The sequence below is a fragment of the Ursus arctos genome, unplaced genomic scaffold (assembly GCF_023065955.2).
Source record: "Ursus arctos isolate Adak ecotype North America unplaced genomic scaffold, UrsArc2.0 scaffold_22, whole genome shotgun sequence".
NCBI lineage: Eukaryota > Metazoa > Chordata > Mammalia > Carnivora > Ursidae > Ursus > Ursus arctos.
This window is the reverse complement of record NW_026622897.1, coordinates 45,298,170-45,316,609: the sequence shown is the minus strand read 5'-3', so window position 1 is coordinate 45,316,609 and position 18,440 is coordinate 45,298,170. Positions and strand designations below refer to the sequence as shown.

The 18,440-nt window shown below is 38.4% G+C and overlaps 1 protein-coding gene across 13 annotated transcripts in view; it reads right to left on the bottom strand.

Moving 5' to 3' along the window:
* Positions 1-18,440, bottom strand: part of DLG2 (discs large MAGUK scaffold protein 2) — a 1,327,559-nt gene that overhangs the window by 419,281 nt on the left and 889,838 nt on the right. For 9 of the 13 annotated variants that reach the window (XM_057316878.1, XM_048217415.2, XM_044390952.3 and 6 more), the window contains one exon: positions 5,684-5,839. The exons of the other annotated variants lie outside the window; for them this stretch is intronic. In XM_057316878.1, coding sequence (XP_057172861.1) covers positions 5,684-5,839 — 156 coding nt within the window. The remainder of the gene's footprint in view (positions 1-5,683; positions 5,840-18,440) is intronic. 13 annotated transcript variants of the gene reach the window in all.

Sequence of the window (18,440 nt, the reverse complement as noted above, 5' to 3'; positions counted from 1 at the left end):
CTTTCACACGCTGTGGGGCTTAACTCTGCGCTACACTTCCTTGACTTCATCACATTTCTTCCCTCACTGTCTGAGGAGCTCAGTCTCTTTTTGAAAACTTTACGAAAAACCTTTAGAGACTCACGTGTACTTCTATTATAACATTATTATGTCTAGAAGTTATATCTGATTTTGGATTTGCAGACTTTGAGACAGTTAAAACATTAAAGACCCACATAAATTTTCTATTGTTTTTAAAGGAGCAAGAGCTTGCCAAAGATAGGCCACTGTAACACATGGCTGAGGTCTTGTGAGATAAAGATCTTGCTCTATGTTCCAAAGCTGCGAATGGTTTGAGGCAGCCAGGTTTATGACTTCTACAAAGGGAGTGCGTTATACATGAATTCCAAGTTTGGTAGAGAGTAGTTAGAAGCTAGACTAGCAGATGGATCTGTGAGAAGGTAATTGTAAGTTTCCCATAAATAACTTCTTGCAAATATTAGGAATTGATGAAACAAGGTGTGAATGGAGAACACTCCTGTGTAGGTGCTCCCCTTGTGTAGAAGGGACATCTAGTATCAGGCTTGATTCTATTGCTACCTTATGCTCGTCTGGTTTTAGTTACCTTGAGATTAGGTACACTAGAGAAATGGAGAGCCTTTACCGTTTATACATCACAATGCACAGTAATGACTTCTTCATTTACATGTCTTTGAACTGTTTGAGGAAAAGGATGGGTGGTATTTTATTCACCTTTGAATCCCCAGCATCCAGGATTAATGCCTGGAACCCAGTAGAAATCCCATGAATAAATACTCTGCAATGAGTAAAGATGTTTTATGATCCTATAATGCCTCAGAGTCCATTTCCTACCCCAAATCTGCCAACATACTTTAGTCTTCAGCTGGTTTATCTCAGTCTCTGTTTATCAATTACCAAATAACAATAATTAGGATGACCTGTGTAAGAGGACGAATGAAAACATGCCATACATGTTGAGAAAGTAGACAAAAATATTATTCTCTTAGCCCTAGGAACAGCAAAACCTGAATAACTTACCATTCTCCCCAAAGTAGAAAAACCAATTACAACATCAAAAACATTTTTTTTGAAGAGAAAGATGTACTGGATAAGCAGAAGCCCCACAGCAATCCCATTTTTGTTTCACAAAGCTCCAAATTTTAGTTTGATTCCAGGCTCTGGCCATTTCTAGCTTTCCGTAAGTTCTGAAAAGTCAATTACTCTAAATATAATCTGCAGCCTTAGGAGCTGACACTTTGCCAAGTAATTTAAAGATCTTTCCTAAGAAAAACTTTTCGACTCTGTTTTCTTCTGGACGATGTAACAGAAGTAATTGTGTATACAATTAATTCACTCTTGGATGTTTGCTATCAAATTAAAATGCTGAAAATTTGGGTATTCTGACTGAAATGCACAGAATAGAGACGATTGGCTCTCCTTGCTTCTGCTGACTGGCTTCCATTCCTCTGAATGCTGATTGGGATTAAGCTGGTACACATATCAAGGTGGTTTCACATGCTAACTTTCACAGAGCTAGCTCATATTCTAATCTGAGACAGTAACTGTCATATCAGCAGGTGCATGCTTCTGAAATACACTGGGGGAAATTCTCTAGTGTCCTAAAAAAAATGTGTATATATATATACACACACACACACACATATATATATATACACACACACACAAGATTTTATATATGTGTATATATATATAATTTATTATATATATGATATCATATGTATTATATAATATATAATCATATGTATTATATAATATATATAATCACATATTGCAACTTAAAGGTGAGGCATTTTTTCCATCCTTTTGATTGTTTTTTTCCACTTACACCTTTGTAAAAGTTTCCCTAGTGTGGTAACTTGCACTTTGTCAGTGCTTGATAAATCTTGGTTGGATGAAATGAAAGATATATTCTTGTAATATTGTTTTGAGGGCAGAAGATCCCCAATACTTTTGTTTTATCATAAGTAGAAGTAAACATTACACTCATGAAGACATTGGTTTGAGTTCCTCATCATTTTAGAGTTGATTAAGGGCTTGTCCATCTAATTCTAAGTTTTCATGTACCTCTGACGTTTTATAGGTTATTTAAGGTCACAGTGGGAAAAGCAAGTGATGGTGTCATAAATGGAACTAGAACCTTTGAACTTTTCCTTTGAATTATCTATTGGCTGCATTTCAAGACACATCTGCTCAGAGTGGTATTTTCCATTGCAGATGAAGTAAATAATTTCTGAAAGGAATTACTCAGTTTTCATGAAGAACAGACAGTTATCTAATGCAATGATAATGTACTGACCATTGAGATAATTTAAGGTGAAAGTGTAGTACTTGACAGTGAAAGTGAGCTCTAGTCTGCTCTTCTTTGTTTCAATGCACAGATTCATTCACTCATGGGGTTGTTTCATATACCCATAAGACCCGAGTAAAGCACAGCTTTAGCCATCATGTGTTCCCAAACAGGGATCTGTCTGCTTGTCTGCAGATCTCATTTCCATGTTTAGTCAGTCACTCAAGAGTTTTGAGCTGCTGTTGTGCCAGACACTATGTTAAGTGTTAGGGGTTCAGCAGTGCACAGAACAGACACAATTCCACTTGGTGAGCTTACAGCATCCAGTATGAGACAGGCGTTTGGTTTTAAAATCATACAAATAAATGTAAATTATAAATCGCTTGAGTCTTATGGAAAACAAAGAGAGCGAGAGAGACAATATAATAGGGGACCAGATTTTCTTTCAGGGAGCTTCTCTGAGGAAGTGCAATTTAAGCTTCCATCTAAGATGACCAGAAGTTAACCAGGCAAAGTGTAGTAAGAGCTTTTCAGTTTGGGGAAAGAGCATGTGTGAAGCATTTGAAATAGGAAGGGATTTAGTGCATTTTGTGAATGTGAATAGTGTGATCAGCGAAGGGAGGAGTGAAATGAGGTGTCTGAGAGGCAGGCAGGGCTAGGTCATGCATGGCTTGGATGATCTATTAGTGGCTTTGCATTTTAGACTAATGCAAAAGAAGAGAAAGAGATGTGATCTGTATTTTTAACAGATCACCTTGGCCGCACTGAGAACAAATCAGGAGGACGACAATGGAAGTGGTGAGACCAATTAGGAGTCTATTGTAGGTGGGAGATAATCAAGGCTTGGGTTCAAGTGCTAGAAATAAAAGTAGAGGGGCATGAATAGACTGGAGATCCATTTCGGAGGTAGAATCAATAGGATTTGAAGACAGACTGAATGATGGGTGTGAGGGAGAACAGGTGTTAGGTATGATTCTCAAGTTTTGGTTTGAGCAATGAGGTAGATGAATGTGCCATTTACTGAGTTGGGAAGGTGTGGAAGAGGAGAAAAGTGGGGTTAAATCAAGAATTTCAGTATCAGTGTATTGGTGACAATGTCACTAAAATGGGTATATATGTGTGTATGTATATGTGTATATGTGACTTTTTTTTTTTTTGAAATGAGGGATAAAATAGGAAAAAAAAAAAAGAAAGAAAGAAGGGGAAAAGGAAGGGGAAAAGGAAGGGGACAGAATTAGACTAGAAAATAGAATTCCCAAAGGGGTGATGGAGGGTGAGGGTTGGAGACTGGGGCATATCAGAATGGCTGAAGGTATATAATTGGAAACAGACATATTCAACATTACACCATAATTTTTTTTTAATTTGGGAAAAACAACAACAACAACAACAAAAAAGAAACCCCATGGTCTTCATAATACAAATTACAGAAAGCAAACTGCAAAAGAACTGTATCTGGTAGATCCACATGAAAGGTAGATTCTACCATCTGCTTATTAGTGAGTTTTAAGAGAGGGATGCATCAAAACGTACAGTAGGATGCAAGGAATGTGACTTTTAGGTTCATCAAAAAAGAGCATGGGTTATTGACACTGAACCAGAAGGGAGGTGAGAAGAAGGTAGGATAAAAATAGAGAAAGGAGAGAAAAAATGAAATGAGTGGAGAATTTTTCCAGCAAGCAAAGCCATCTCTGCCATCATGCCTATGCTGATGCAGGTGCTGATGGTCCCCTGGGTTTGAATCCCAGCCCTGCCACTTATTAGTGGATAATCTGGGGCATGTCAGGTAACTTCTAAACCTCAGTTTCCTTACTTATAAAATGAAGATATTGATAACATCTATTTCATAAGGTGACTGTCAGGGTTACAAGGTATAATTCATAAGAAGTACTTAACAAAATGCCTGGCACAGAGGAGAGCTCAGTAAGTGTTAGCAGACTTTGCATAGCTGATTTTAGATGCCTAAATACCAGAAGTCATTATTGTAGGTGTGCACCTTCTGCTTCCCTATGGCTATGGTAACTTTGCCTTCTTAGCTTCAAAATTGAATAGTCTGCTGTATCAATAAGTCGTTTTTATGATTTGTTAAAAATATAAGAAAATTTAATTAATATTTATGAAGCATTCTAAAATGCTATTAGGCTTCAATTGTTGCAAATTAGTGAAAATGCCCCAGCTGATTACATGGCCAAAAATGTGTTTTCTCATGTATTTCTAGAAATGTTATGTATAATTAAAATTTGTTATTTAACTCCTCTAGAAAGGCCAATAATTCACATTTAACTTTTTCTCTGAAAATATAAAAAAAAAAAAACAGAGATGATGTTCTAAGGAGACCCTCTTGATATATCCATTTTCACCTTGAATCATTTAAAAATTTTTATTTTCTTGATCTTAACAGTATTATGAAAACACATGAAGGTATTCTATCTGAAAACAACCAGATAAGTACCTCATTATATGTAGGAACATCATGATTGAGGTTTAAACGGAATGGGAACTACCTTATAGAACCCTATATTCTCCTTTTATTACTCTCCTCTCTCTGTGACTTTTGCTATATGTAAAGATGAGGTTTTATTATTTAGCATATATTTACTTTAGAATACTGATACAGAATTATATCTAATCTTTAGCCTTAGAATGATTTGTTTACAAAGTTGTGGAAAGACTCAAAACATTCTAAGTCAAATCTAAACTTGGCATTTATTGGCAATATCATACCGAGGGCAATGCCTTAACTTCTTTGAACCCTTGTTTTCTTATATAAAATGGGAATAACTAAATAAAGAGAACACGGTAAAAAGCTACCATGATAACATACCATAAATGTTAAAATTCTTTGTCGTTAGATAGAACCAGCTAATTTTGTAGTTTTGGGCAAGTTGTTTAATACCTTAAGGAGTCAACGAAGTAGTGGTATTAATTTAATATTTTCATTAAAATATTAAATGGCAATAATAGTACCTACTTCTTTGGCTATGTTATGCCTGGAGAATAGTAAGTGATTATTAAATATTATTCAAAAATATACTGAGTACATGCTCTTTTATTCTTCTGTACGAGGGAAATAGTGCTAATTAAGTTCCAAAATTAATTCTTCTGGAAAAATATAATTAATACCTTATTAAAAATGCATGGGAACCAAGAACATTTGGAAAACCATGTGATCACGTCCGAGTGCTCTGTGATCACACTAGGAAGAAAAAAAAGGCAGTGTTCTTAATTTCTCCCATTGCACTGAAGAAGCAGAACATCTCTCCACTGAGGAAGATGTCAAGTTCTAGAGAAGTGAGCAGAGGTGGATTCTACCCATTCATCCTTGTGGAAGCACATGCAATTCGAGAAGCTGAAGTGAGGAAGCGCATGCAGTACCTGGTCATCTCAGAGTCAGGGAGCAGGCCTAGGTGGTAGTGGGGGTAGGGAGCTGAGAGAAGGAAGCTTTTGTCACACTCAACAGGGGAATAGTGCCTGGGAGAAGCAGGCTTATCACACAGTTTGTTCACAGTGCTGTAAACAGGTTCCGGAGGCCTGGTGACACAAGAGGAAGAGAGAGAGACGCTCAGTTAGCAAAGACACCCAACAACTGTGCAACTAGCAGCATTTCACCATATGAAAAGTAAACACCCCAAACAATGCCTTAGGTTTTGTGAGGCTTGAAGAAAAAGTCTTTTTAAGAAACAGTCATCTCTGGGTAGAAATGAGAACTTTGGCTGACGTTGGGCATGATAAAAATTCATATGCCAGATACCTCAATGGAGTCATAGTCAACTTATAAATGTCACACCTTTTTGGATAATGTTGTCTGAAGTGCCAAACTTTGGGATCCTCTGACATGGCTCCTTTTTCAACGTTCGTCTCATCTTAATTACAAACTTTATAGAGACCTTCGTGACCCCATTAGCCAGGACATCCTGTTATTTTTCACAGCACCCTGTCCATAGTTCATAATACTTTTTCTGAGCATGAAATGATCTTGTTTGTTTTAATTTATAATTATCACTCTCACTACACCATAAATTAATGAGGACAGAAACAACATTTATTTTGTTAACCACTTAGGGTCAGTCCACATTCCATAAATATTTGTTGTATTCACATATGAATGAATAAATTGATAAAACTTCACACATTTATGTTGCAATTTTTTTTGGGGGGGTGGCCTCACCTAGAAGTCTGATTATATGATCTCAGTGATTCCCCTATATATTTACTTATACATTGCCCCCCAACAATTAGTTTCAGAGAGTTGTCTACCAAAAGGATAAGTACTTTAGTAAAATTTCTACTAAGTGACTTACTCTAGAGATACTACAACATTATCTAAAATAGCAACATCTTTTAGTTGTTACAAACATGCATACTAAGATAGATAAATTTCAGCTATAACTTTTGCCAAACATGCATATATTACAAAGTCCTTGGTTATTTAAAAAAAAAAATCTCACAACTTTGTACCCTGCTCTTTTAACACATGGTCTGAAATTGCTACCAGGATCTTCCATTTAAGGTAAGAAATGAAAGATCCAAATTCAAATGGAAGAACTATCTGTCAGTCTGGGTGGGAAGGTAAGGAGAGGGTCAGTAAATAGGGCAATGTCCACAAGGCCAGACCCAGGTGAGGGAGAGAGCACCCCTTGGGTCCACGAAACATCAGGGGCAGCAAGTGGTGGCCATATCCCTGCACAAAGGTGCAGGAAGTATAGGTGGCGAACTCCACGAAGGCAGAGTCCGTGTTTTTGTAGCTCTCAAAGGGGTCCCTGGTGTCTTATGCCAATGCTTCTTGAACAGAGCAGGGGAGAAAAGAGGATAAGCAAAGCATTAAAAACAAACTTTACCTAATTTATAGTATTTCTGTGGGCCAGTCACGGCTTAGACACACTATCTAGAGACTTAGTTTCTTCCCTTGCATAACATAGCAAGGGACGCCTTGATCTGTTTGTTTTCTCCAACACAGTAGAGGAGCTGAGGAGTGGACAGGAGGAACCCGGAGGCTTATTTTTTCATCCAAATAACTACCTCAGTGGTAAGATGAGCTGCTTTATAATGGAGCTGGCTTGTTCTATCCCAGGGGCTAATAAAATAACATTGACAAGAAGAATTTTAAGGTTTCTTCCATGAAATAGCCAATTTCGCCCCCCCCCACTTTCAGAAGCTAGCATATATTCTTGTTCACACAAGTGCTTCATTTTCAGAAAAACCGAGTAAGTTTGTCAATATCTGTTTATCAATTATACAGAATACACACAATTCATAATGACAAACAGCAGCCCTTAGCTGCCAAAAGGCAGCTGTAAGATCATTTTTAACAAGTGTTTTCTATCAATTTTTATAAGTAATTCACACTGTGTCAAGTGATGTAAAAGGAAAGATGCTTTCAGGTATCTACTGAAATACATCTTTTAAAATGGTCAGATATGATACTGTTCTTGATTTTGAGGGGGGCTGTTTTTGCTTTGTTAATATACTTGGCTTTAGGAAGATTTATGTATATTTTTATGGTTTTGGAGACAGAAAGACCCATGATGACAGTCTGATAAAGAAAATTGGCTTGGGAGATCACAGTTTTGTCTGCACTGAAAATGGGGTTATCCACACACAAACTCATCTTGAAAAGGGCTTTGTATTAATGTGATACATAACCACCAATTAAATAAGATATGAGGAGGACTGTACGAGCTCTATGGGAATTTTTCTGCATAAGTTATCACAAGAGGACCTGATATTATTTTCCACATTTTTTGCTCTACAATTGAGTCGCCATGGCAGAGAAAGCTGGATTGCCTCCCAAACATCCATTTACTCCTTTTTCTCTTTTTAAGAGAAAGCCAATTTTCCATTAGTCACTTTTCCTGTAGTAAAACTTTATTTCTCAGTCTCCCTTGTAGGTAGATGTGGCCCACTGAAAATGTTCAGCCCATTGTAATTGGAGCAGAAGGGTTTTGTGGGACTCCTCTGATAGCTGCTTAAAGGGGAACTGACTTAGCTAGGACACCTGTGATTTTGCTCTTTCCCATTTCCTCCCTTTGCTTACCTGGAACCTGGATATAATGGCTGGAGCTTCAGTGGTCATCTTGGACCATGAAGCAATCTTGTGAATTAAAAAAACAATATAGATGGGGAGCAAAATGGTCACTATGTCACTGATGATAAGGAGTGATACTATTGCCACTTCTGGAATTTCTACCTCTGGATTTCTTTTATGAGAGATGAAGTATGTTTATGCTAGTGTCATTTTTTTTGTTTGTTATAAATGGGACTTAATAGTAACAGATTCCCGCAAATTGTAACTGATAATCTAATACAAAGAAATAACTATAGATAGGGCCTACCAAAAGGGGCTAACACATTTATTTATGTTAGAGGTCCATCTGACACCTTTGGTATACACCGAAAAATATAAAGAACACTATTTTCTGGCTTTGTTGAGAGCCTGTGACTGTTTGGAGAACCCATTGCATCTTTATTAAAAAATATTATATATATAAAATGGTAACTGATTTAAACTGCCAGCACAGGGCTTAAGAATAAGGGAATTAATGACTTCTTTTAGGTCATAAAATATTCTCATGATGATGTCATTTCAGTTAACATTGTGCTTTCTGCCTAGGAGGGCTGATTTAATTTTCTCAGGCTGCTCTTCACTTGACAGACCAAGAAAATGATGTTACCAATTTTCTCCTAGTCCTTTTACCTCAGTAGAACTGTATTTTGAAACAAATTATCAGACTCAGATCTGGCTAATACATATATTAAGGAAAAAATCCTACTTGGATTGTACTCAACGAAATAAAGAGGAAAAAAACTTCCTCTCTGAATACTACAATAAATTAAAGACAATAAAAATTAGGCTCTGTACATTGTCAAGTGTTTAACTCTTAAGACTTTTACCTATATCCTTTTGGATTCGTTTTATGGACATAATATTATTTCATGACTCACTTGTTTTAGTAGATTTGGTGTTGGGGGCAGACTTAGATAACCTGAATTTTAGAAGAAGGACCTTATATTTTTGCCTACATTCACTTTCAGAATTTTTTCATGGTGGATTGATTCCTTGCCTAGGCTTAATTACTCATGATTCAAAGTCTGATTAAAGCAGAGATACAGCTATTGATACTGCAGGCTCACTTATACCTATTGTTCAGTCTTTCACCCCGTATTTATTTACGAGTTATTTTGCACAGTCACTGACTACTGAGTGGACATTTCCAATCCAGCTTAATTGTGAAAACACTCGCTATTTCAGAAGATGGGTAGATGAAAAACACCAAAACATGGGGCGCCTGGGTGGCACAGCAGTTAAGCGTCTGCCTTTGGCTCAGGGCGTGATCCCGGCGTTATGGGATTGAGCCCCACATCAGGCTCCTCCGCTAGGAGCCTGCTTCTTCCTCTCCCACTCCCCCTGCTTGTGTTCCCTCTCTTGCTGGCTGTCTCTATCTCTGTTGAATAAATAAATAAAATCTTTAAAAAAAAAACATCAAAACGTAACAAAACACTTGACAAACTTGACAGAGCCTTCTTATGATATTCACATATTGGTTGTCCTCTTACAACCAAACCACTAAATTAAAAATATCAGTGAGAATGTCCTTCCAAGTGGCATAAAAATGGAGTTGATATTTGAAGATTTCTACCTTCTAGGTTCATTATGGTCCTAGGATTCTATAGTGAATTATGTACCATATAGGCCATGGTACACTATCCAGTAAGTACTACAACAAGCTACAGTCTAAGCATTGGAAACAGCATATAGTAGGTACTGGAGAAATATTTCTTGGAACAAATGGATTTTTTTTTAAACTAGTCTCCATTGAGAGCAATGAAAGAAGATTTCTGGCTCTTTCAAGGAAGCCCTAAGTTATGCTGAATCTTCTAACTCCACTTAAAATTTTAGGACATCATTAATTCTCACGGGTTATCTAGAAGGATAGAAACCCCAATGGTGTCGGAAACTACCGGCTTTAAGTACTTGGTGTGCACGGTTCACGCCTCTTGTGGGGCAGGTTTCGTGCACCTGCAAGCCTGGTGGCAGCAGCGCCCCCCCCCCCCCGCCCCGGTCCTCTGAGAGTCACCCCATGGGCTCAGGGCACGGAGACACATGAGTTCCAGAAGTCCTAATGCCAGCAGTCGGCATTCTTAGTCTTTCCCTGCAGTGACATTCTCTGCGACCTCTCCGCCAGACAGATGAGAAATGCCAATTTATGAGCTGTCATTGGGATCTGGGTGGCAGGAACAGATGCCACCATCACTTCACATTTATTCAGTAAGGAAGTGCCATGGGGAGATGACTCGAGGCAGCGTGAATCAGCCAGTCTCAAACTGAAAGAGCCTGTTTATCCTCTTAGGAACCTCCAGAGTCACCTAGGTCAGGAGGTAATGAATATGGAAATCCAGTCTGAGGTACCGCCTGTCTCTCTTCTTTCTGTAGATGCCCCCAGAAAGGGGGAAAACAGTTAAGGATATGAGTGTGATCTCTAAGTGAATTTATAAACAAATCATTTATTTTGCTGTCCACTTATCGGGGGCCATAGATAAATGGCTTTGTAGTCTCCAGTGTTCAGCCTTCAGCATTTATTTGCATATCTATGGGTTTATAATTGCAGGCTCTTATAGCATATAATTAGCACACCCTGGCCCTTGGTGACCTCTCTCCTCTGAACGCCATTAGCACTTGCTATTTGTTCAATGTCCTTGGCATTTTCAGTTGCTAAGCCACAATGATAGTGCAGAGGGAGGGGCTTCAGCAAACCCCCTCCTAAGGAACACCACCCTGTCTGCGCCTCTGCAAGTGCCTCTTCCCAATTGTCCCATGTACTCCAATCCAATTCAGTCCCATACTCAGCCAAAGCTGTTTGGACCAGGATTGGGACTCTGATTCTGCAAACACGACCTATAGGACCTGGAGTTTGTGGGGCGGGGAAGCGTAGGCCAGTTGGATTCTGCACTGAATGTGAATCAAGGAGCAGCAGAAGAAATTATCAGCTGGTAGCACGAAGGACAGACGTAGACATGTAGACGATAGCTGTGGCTGTGTCCACTAATTACACTGAACCATAGAAAAGCTTCCCAAATCTTGTTGCTAAAGTGTCTAGAGGTTCCTTGATTCTAGAAAACAGTCTGTGTTCACTCTTTAAGGGACTTGTTAGGGCTCATGCTATTGAATTTCTTTGCTGGCTCCCATATGACATTAGATGTGTAATGAGAATCAACTCCCACCTCCGACGGTATTCCTTTACCGGAGCTTAGGTCAGATCTTTTGCTTGCAATCAAAAGAGTGAAAATAAAACAGGCACTCTGCTTGTTTTTCCTGTCCTTTTTAGAGCACCTCAACTAAACTATGCCACTCAAGGACAAAAGATAGAACCTCGGACCCCTCCGTAATTCCATAGTACCTGAGATCAATACCTAACTGATCTTGTCTTTTATTTATTATGGATTCTTTTGCATTATTTTCTAAAACATTGCATTAAAATACTATCTTAATTACAGAGTTTTTTGGTGCCCCTTAAATTTTGTGCCTGATGTGGTACTTCTCTTGCCTCACCTTAGTCCTAGCCCTGCCTGTACCAGAGATGAAAAATGTTTAATGCAGTGATGACAGTCATTGCTAATATTCATCTGCGTGGTGCCTGAAGACAGGTCAAATGGATAGGACTTCCTTCCCTTAGAGGTAACAGTAATACTGACTCACACTCTATTGAATTTTCCATTCTCCGTCAAAGGGACTGCTTTCAAAGCCCAAAGGCCAAATCAGGCAGGGCCCTCACCTCATTATACTGTCATATTTGGTACACAGGCCTCCTTCTTTCTCTGATTATTAGCTCTCAGAGGATCAGGCCTAAATCTCATTTATCTTTGTTTCTATATTGCTTTCCTGAATGCAAGAATATATGAGTGAAATACTGTCATAGGAAAGAAACGAAGCTGGGGGGCAGGGAGAAGGAGACTGGTATTTTTTATTCTCTCTTCCTGAGCTAGAATTAAAAGGAAGAGTCAAAAATTACGGAAGGAAGGATTTGAGTTATATATTTGTACACTTTTGACCATAAATCTGTCATAAAGAATGATATGGATGAATCTGTAAACTGCTCAGATCTTCCAACCCTTGTCCTGCTGTGGCCTTCCCTGGCCGCTTTGAAGGTAGCATCCAGCCCTAGGCAGGAAATAGAACCAAACTACATAAATGAATGGCATCTGGGATGCCAAACGCTTGGGTGCCTAAGCATCTGGTATCCGGCTTGGCATCATTTGGAGAAAAAGGTGTTTGGTTTTTAACCTTACAAGTGTGCCTCATGTTCTCCTTTACACATAATGCACTGTTTTGGGGCCAAGGATTTGGAGAAGCAAACAAAAAATGATTGAATTCTAGGCCTGGGCTAATAAGTCTTAAGGGCAGAATTCTGGGGAGCCTAAAAGTAACTAGGAGATAAAAGAATACAGGACCAGGTTGTGAACTATGTGGCATAACAGGTGGCCTAGACATTATAATGAGAAGGATTAAAGAAGATGCTGACTTCTCTTACACTGAGCATTAAGCGGAAAAGTGTCAGCCATTTGGTGAAGGTGCTATCAGAACTCAAAGTAAAACACTGAGAAATGCGGGGAATGAATTGGTCTAGGTGATGTGTAAGAGCTCATTCATCTCTCTCATTCAAAGCACCATCAGGACTTCCACCTTTGAGTGATGCCTATTTGCACTATACTTACTTTTCTAAAATGTAGCTTCTTTCTTTTAATGATATTAGAAAGCCTTCACTGTATATCAACAAAGTTGTTAAGCTGTAAAATTATACCCAGAGGTAAACTATTACAAAACAGTGTGGTGAGTGCAAAGAAACAGAGCTAGGTTTGACTCTGGCTCTTCCAAATTTTACCCTGTGTGGTCTGTAGTTTCTTAACTTCCCTGAGCCTTGGCATTCTCATCTGTAGAGTGGGGATAGTAATGGCAGCCTGAGGGGAACATAAATCACCTAGCTCAGTGCACGGGACACACTGTGAGTTTACCAAATAGCAGCCAATATTTTCTTTTCTTTTCTTTTTTTAAATAAATTTGACATGTAACATTGTGTAAAAGTCCAAGGTATACAGTGTGTTACTTTGATACATTTATATATTTTAACATGATTACTGATGTACTGATATTTATCATAGTACATAATTATTGTACAGTATTATTGTCTCTATTCATTTTACTGAGCATTAGATCTCTACCACTTTTTTGCTACTTATTACAAGTTTGTACCTTTAGATACTGTCACTCTTATCTTATCCACCCCCACCATCTCTTGGTAACCAGCATTTTATTCTATTTTTTTTTGTTTTTATTTATTTATTTTTTTTATCTTGGACTGTGGGGACAGTGGGAGTTGAAAACACCTAATTCTCTTAAAGAGCCTAAGGAGACAGGAAAGAAAATGCTGTGGAGGTAAGGATTGGGTTGGGGTGGGATGAAAGAGGGCCTTCTGGGAAGTGGTAATAAAGAGCACATGCTAAGTTTAAGGGGAATCTAAAAACATGTCCCATTCAGAAAGTTTAAGGAGGCTTCAGTAGGAGACAAACTTTAAAAGATAGGCAGTTCTTGAGCACAAGTCTAAAATCCACCAGTGATGGAAAGCCATGGCGATTGGTGCTCTTCCCACTGAATGCAATGAGAGTTCAATTACTTGTACCGTTCATGTTTACATTCATTCATTTAATCTATATTTACCAAAACCTACCCTATACCAGGCCCAGAGAGAGGCTATATATACATACACACACACACACACACACACACACACACACACACACACACACACACCGTAGTAAGATAAAATGTTCCTCTGCTAATTGAGCAAAATCTTGTTTGCAAGGAAATTTGATTGCAAGGAGCAGAGAGACTTATTTGAGCTGCTGCAGGTGACAAGACATATGTACTTGGGAATTCAGGAAAAGCTGCACTGGTGGAGCTCCAGAAGATGGGATATAGTGAACTGCTTCAACCCTAGAGATTTCACATCAAGATGACACCTTTTCTCTTTGTGCTACTTCCTTCTCCTCTCTCTAGCCATGACCTTCTTTAACTGGTATTTTATAAATGAGATACTCTCTACCTCACTGTTCCTGCTGCTCTTAGTTTCTGCTTCCTAATAACACTAACTTGCACATGGCTCACGATGGACCCTCTTGTCTCCTTTTCATCATTACCTATTAGCTTCATTTTTCACTGACAGGTGTTCATTCGGGCTGCCTCTTAATTAAAAATTCCTGAGAGAACTCAATAGACCTAGTTTGCTTTTTTTGACTGAACCACATTGCTGGGTGCTGGCTAGCCTCTGGATTGGCATCCCTTGGGTCAAGTATGCACTCTATTCATTTGCTGGGGGATGAGCCACCTGACCCTTTCAGTTTTGCCCTTCCAGCAAAGATGTAGTCTCGGCACAGCAGTCTGAAGTGAGCTGGGCATTCCACTGGTATTGTTAGATTTGGCCTGTGGATAACTAAACACATCTTCATTATTTCCGGCCAGTACTATTCAAAAATGGTATAGTGAAAGAAAGCAGGATCATTCTTTTTGGATACAAATTTGAAAAAAAAAGGTTGAATGATAAAAAAAAATATGGGGAACATCACAAAAGTCCCCAAAAGAAGGCCCAAAGCTTAATTATCTCCCTAGGGTTTCTGCTTAACATGATATTAAAACGTTTACCTCTACAATAATTTTCTTTCCTCAGAGGCTCCAAGATTATTTATATCTGTAACATCTAAACCAAAAGCTTCTGGATCTGATAAGATCTTGAGTTTTTAAATTCACACCTACATAAAAATTTCTGAATATGTTTAGTCAAATCATATCTTCTAAAATAGAATGCAAAACATTAATTCCGCTATCTACTTCTGTATGCCAATTTTACATTATTAATACAGTGTCTGTAGGGGAGAAAATACTTAACACCTTTAACTGAAAGAAAGCTCAGCTTGAATACAACAGCAGCTCCTAGGAAGAAAAAAATAATGTTTGAATATAATTCTCTACTTATCAACAGGAAGGGTGAGGTGGCTTTAACCAAATCACTTAGATGGATTTCTTTCCTATCCCTTTGTGATGGTCCATTTTCCTCTCTTTCATGCAGCTGTTATACCATTTACTCTTCTGGGCCTGTTACTGCAAGCAGGGGATAAAGATTGCTTTATGGCCAGAGAGAAAGGATAAGACATCTGTAAGAACGAGAGACAGCTCTAGCAGCGCCTTGCTCTCTTTGGAGAGGACCACCTGCTAAGAAGGACTTCTACTGGGATTTCAGCCCAAGATGTACACTGAGGACCTAAATTCCCTTGAGTAGATGCCTCATATTACTTCGCAATTTACACGTACTGATCCTTTCTTCCAACCCTGTATTTGTATATGTAAATGTATCAGTTGTTCATAGTTCCTAAGAAGGGTCTCGCTCCCATTTTCTCCACAAAACGTTCTGAAGTATACCTGATTGTAGATTTTTCTCCTTTCCAAACTCCCATCCAGTCTATTCTTAATGACTGCCACTTGGTTTTGTACTCTGATATATTTTAAATGATAAAAATAACATGTATCTTGGGAACTTATAGGAGGCCGGCCCTGTGTTACATACGCTTTATGGATTCTGCATCCTGTACTATTCCCATGAATCCTAAGATGTATATAATAGTATTAGCTGCAAGGCTTAGTACCACCTTGTCTCCCCTCACATGGCTGACTTGGTGGTGGGGCTGGGCTTTGAACCCAGGTTGTCTGGCTGCAAAGCCTGCGTGTGTAATCATTATGTTTTTGGGTTTTTTTAAAGCATAAACTTTCCTTCATGGGTCTATATTCTTGGTCATCTTGGCAATTATAGCCCTTATTCTAAAGGCAGTAGAGAATAGAACCAAGAGGGCAAGCTGTGAGTCTGATTGTCTGGATTCAAGTTCCAGCCCCACAACTTTTCTAAGCCATGTGATCATGGGCAATTTGTTTACCTCTAAGCCTCTGTTTCTCCTCCTGTGAGCAAGAATAGGGTTACGGCCTTCTGAGTATTAGGTGAAATGATGCTTGAATAACACTTAGCACAGTGCCTGACAGGCACTCAGTAAATGCCATGACTATCACAAGAATTAGAACAGGAAATCTGGCAGAGATCTGGTTTTTATGTCCATTTCTAGTCATTTTTGTGGATGTAAATTCATCCGTAAGAGATGATTTCCTCTTATGATGACAAAATTATGCTTACGGCTATGCCCAGGGCTGTCAGATATAGCAAATAAAAATAAAGAATGTTCTGTTAAATCTGAATTTTGAGTTAACAATGAATAATTTTTAATATAAATGTTAATATTGCCTGGGACATATTACTACTAAAGACCTATTCATTGTTTATTGTTGTTTAAATTCAAATTTAACTGCACATCATTCTTTTATCTGGCAACAAGCTGGCCCCTTTGCCATTGAACTCCTGTCCATGGCCAATATTCTGCCTTGCAGCATATTCATTCATACTGTGGTACAGTTTACCTTTTTACTCTGATTCTCCTTTTGGTTTGCTGCATTCATTTAAGTCAGCAAATGTGCCTAACTTATTTTTGTACACCCAGTGCAAACATTATATCTCTGTATCTGTGCCTGAATTTATATCTACCCTCAAATCTATATGCAGAAATATAATTTCAGATAAAAATTTGATCTTGATATTATACATATTATGCTATTGCTTTTATTTTTTAAATTTACTTCTTATGACAGACGTCCTTCAAGTTAGCACACATAGCACCATCCACACTTTCTCTAATAGCTGCAAAGACCTGCCTCATACACTGGTGGTGGTGGTATAAACCACTGAAGCTATGACCCAGAAATCCCACTTTCAGGAATCTGTCCTATGAAACCGAGTACAATAGGTGTACACAGCAGATTATTGTCACAAAGTCTGTGAAAGCATAACACCAGAAAAAACACGTATGTTCATTAGTATTGAATAGACATGTAGGTATTAAAATTATTGCTGTGTAAGATCTGATGACATGGAAAGAAATTCACAACATATAATTAACTGAAGAAAGCAGGTTAAAATAGCATATGCAGTTTAACCCAGTTTTTGTAAACAATAAAAAAGATAAAATATGATCTCAATTTTATATAATAGATGATGAGAAAAAATTTGGAAGCATACGCCAGAGAATTTGCTGAATATCATTTCTGAGAAATATGTTCACATTAAATTTTTATTTTCTTTCAATATTACATGTTTTCTTTTTTTTTTTAAGATTTTATTTATTTATTTGACAGAGAAAGACAGCCAGCGAGGGAGGGAACACAAGCAGGGGGAGTGGGAGAGGAAGAAGCAGGCTCCTAGCAGAGGAACCTGATGTGGGGCTCGATCCCAGAACGCTGGGATCACGCCCTGAGCTGAAGGCAGACGCTTAACGACTGAGCCACCCAGGCGCCCCTCAATATTACATGTTTTCTAAATGACTTTTAAAGGACATTAAAAATTGTTCATTGTAGAAGCTGAGAATCTGCATATGACTCTGCCGTAAGTCCGCATATGTAGCATGCTGCGTGTAGTAAAATAAACCAAAACTAGTTAACTGTGATGGGAGGGAAAGATAGACTGTCCTGGGAATTCAAATTAAGAGGAAATGATGTCCAGCAGGGAGGATCTTCTCAGGAGGCACTGGAATTGGGCCAGTACCAGTGGATAGGATTGAAACACATGAAAATGAAGAGGGAGGTAGCTGAGGGGAGCATGTTTGGTCAAGGGCATTGCGAGAGGGGGCAGGGTGGCTGGTAAAGCCAGTTAGTTACCTGGTTAGGTTGATCAGAGCATGGAGACATGAAGGGGGAAAGTGGAAGATATTCTGAAAATATAACAATGCACAACATATGAACCCATTTATAGGAGAATTCTATTTTACTAGACAAAATAAACTCTCTCAACTCTTGGGGACGTTAAGTGGATTATGTGTATTTAAGGAGTTTTACACATATTTAATCTCCTAGGTAGTAACACATTTTAGTGAAACACAGACCAAGTTTGAGTTCCAAGTCTATTACCTATCAGCTGTGCATATTTAGACAAACTACTTAATCTTTCCAATTTTCAGTCCTTTGCAATTGTGCGAGAGAGCACATGACAGCAGT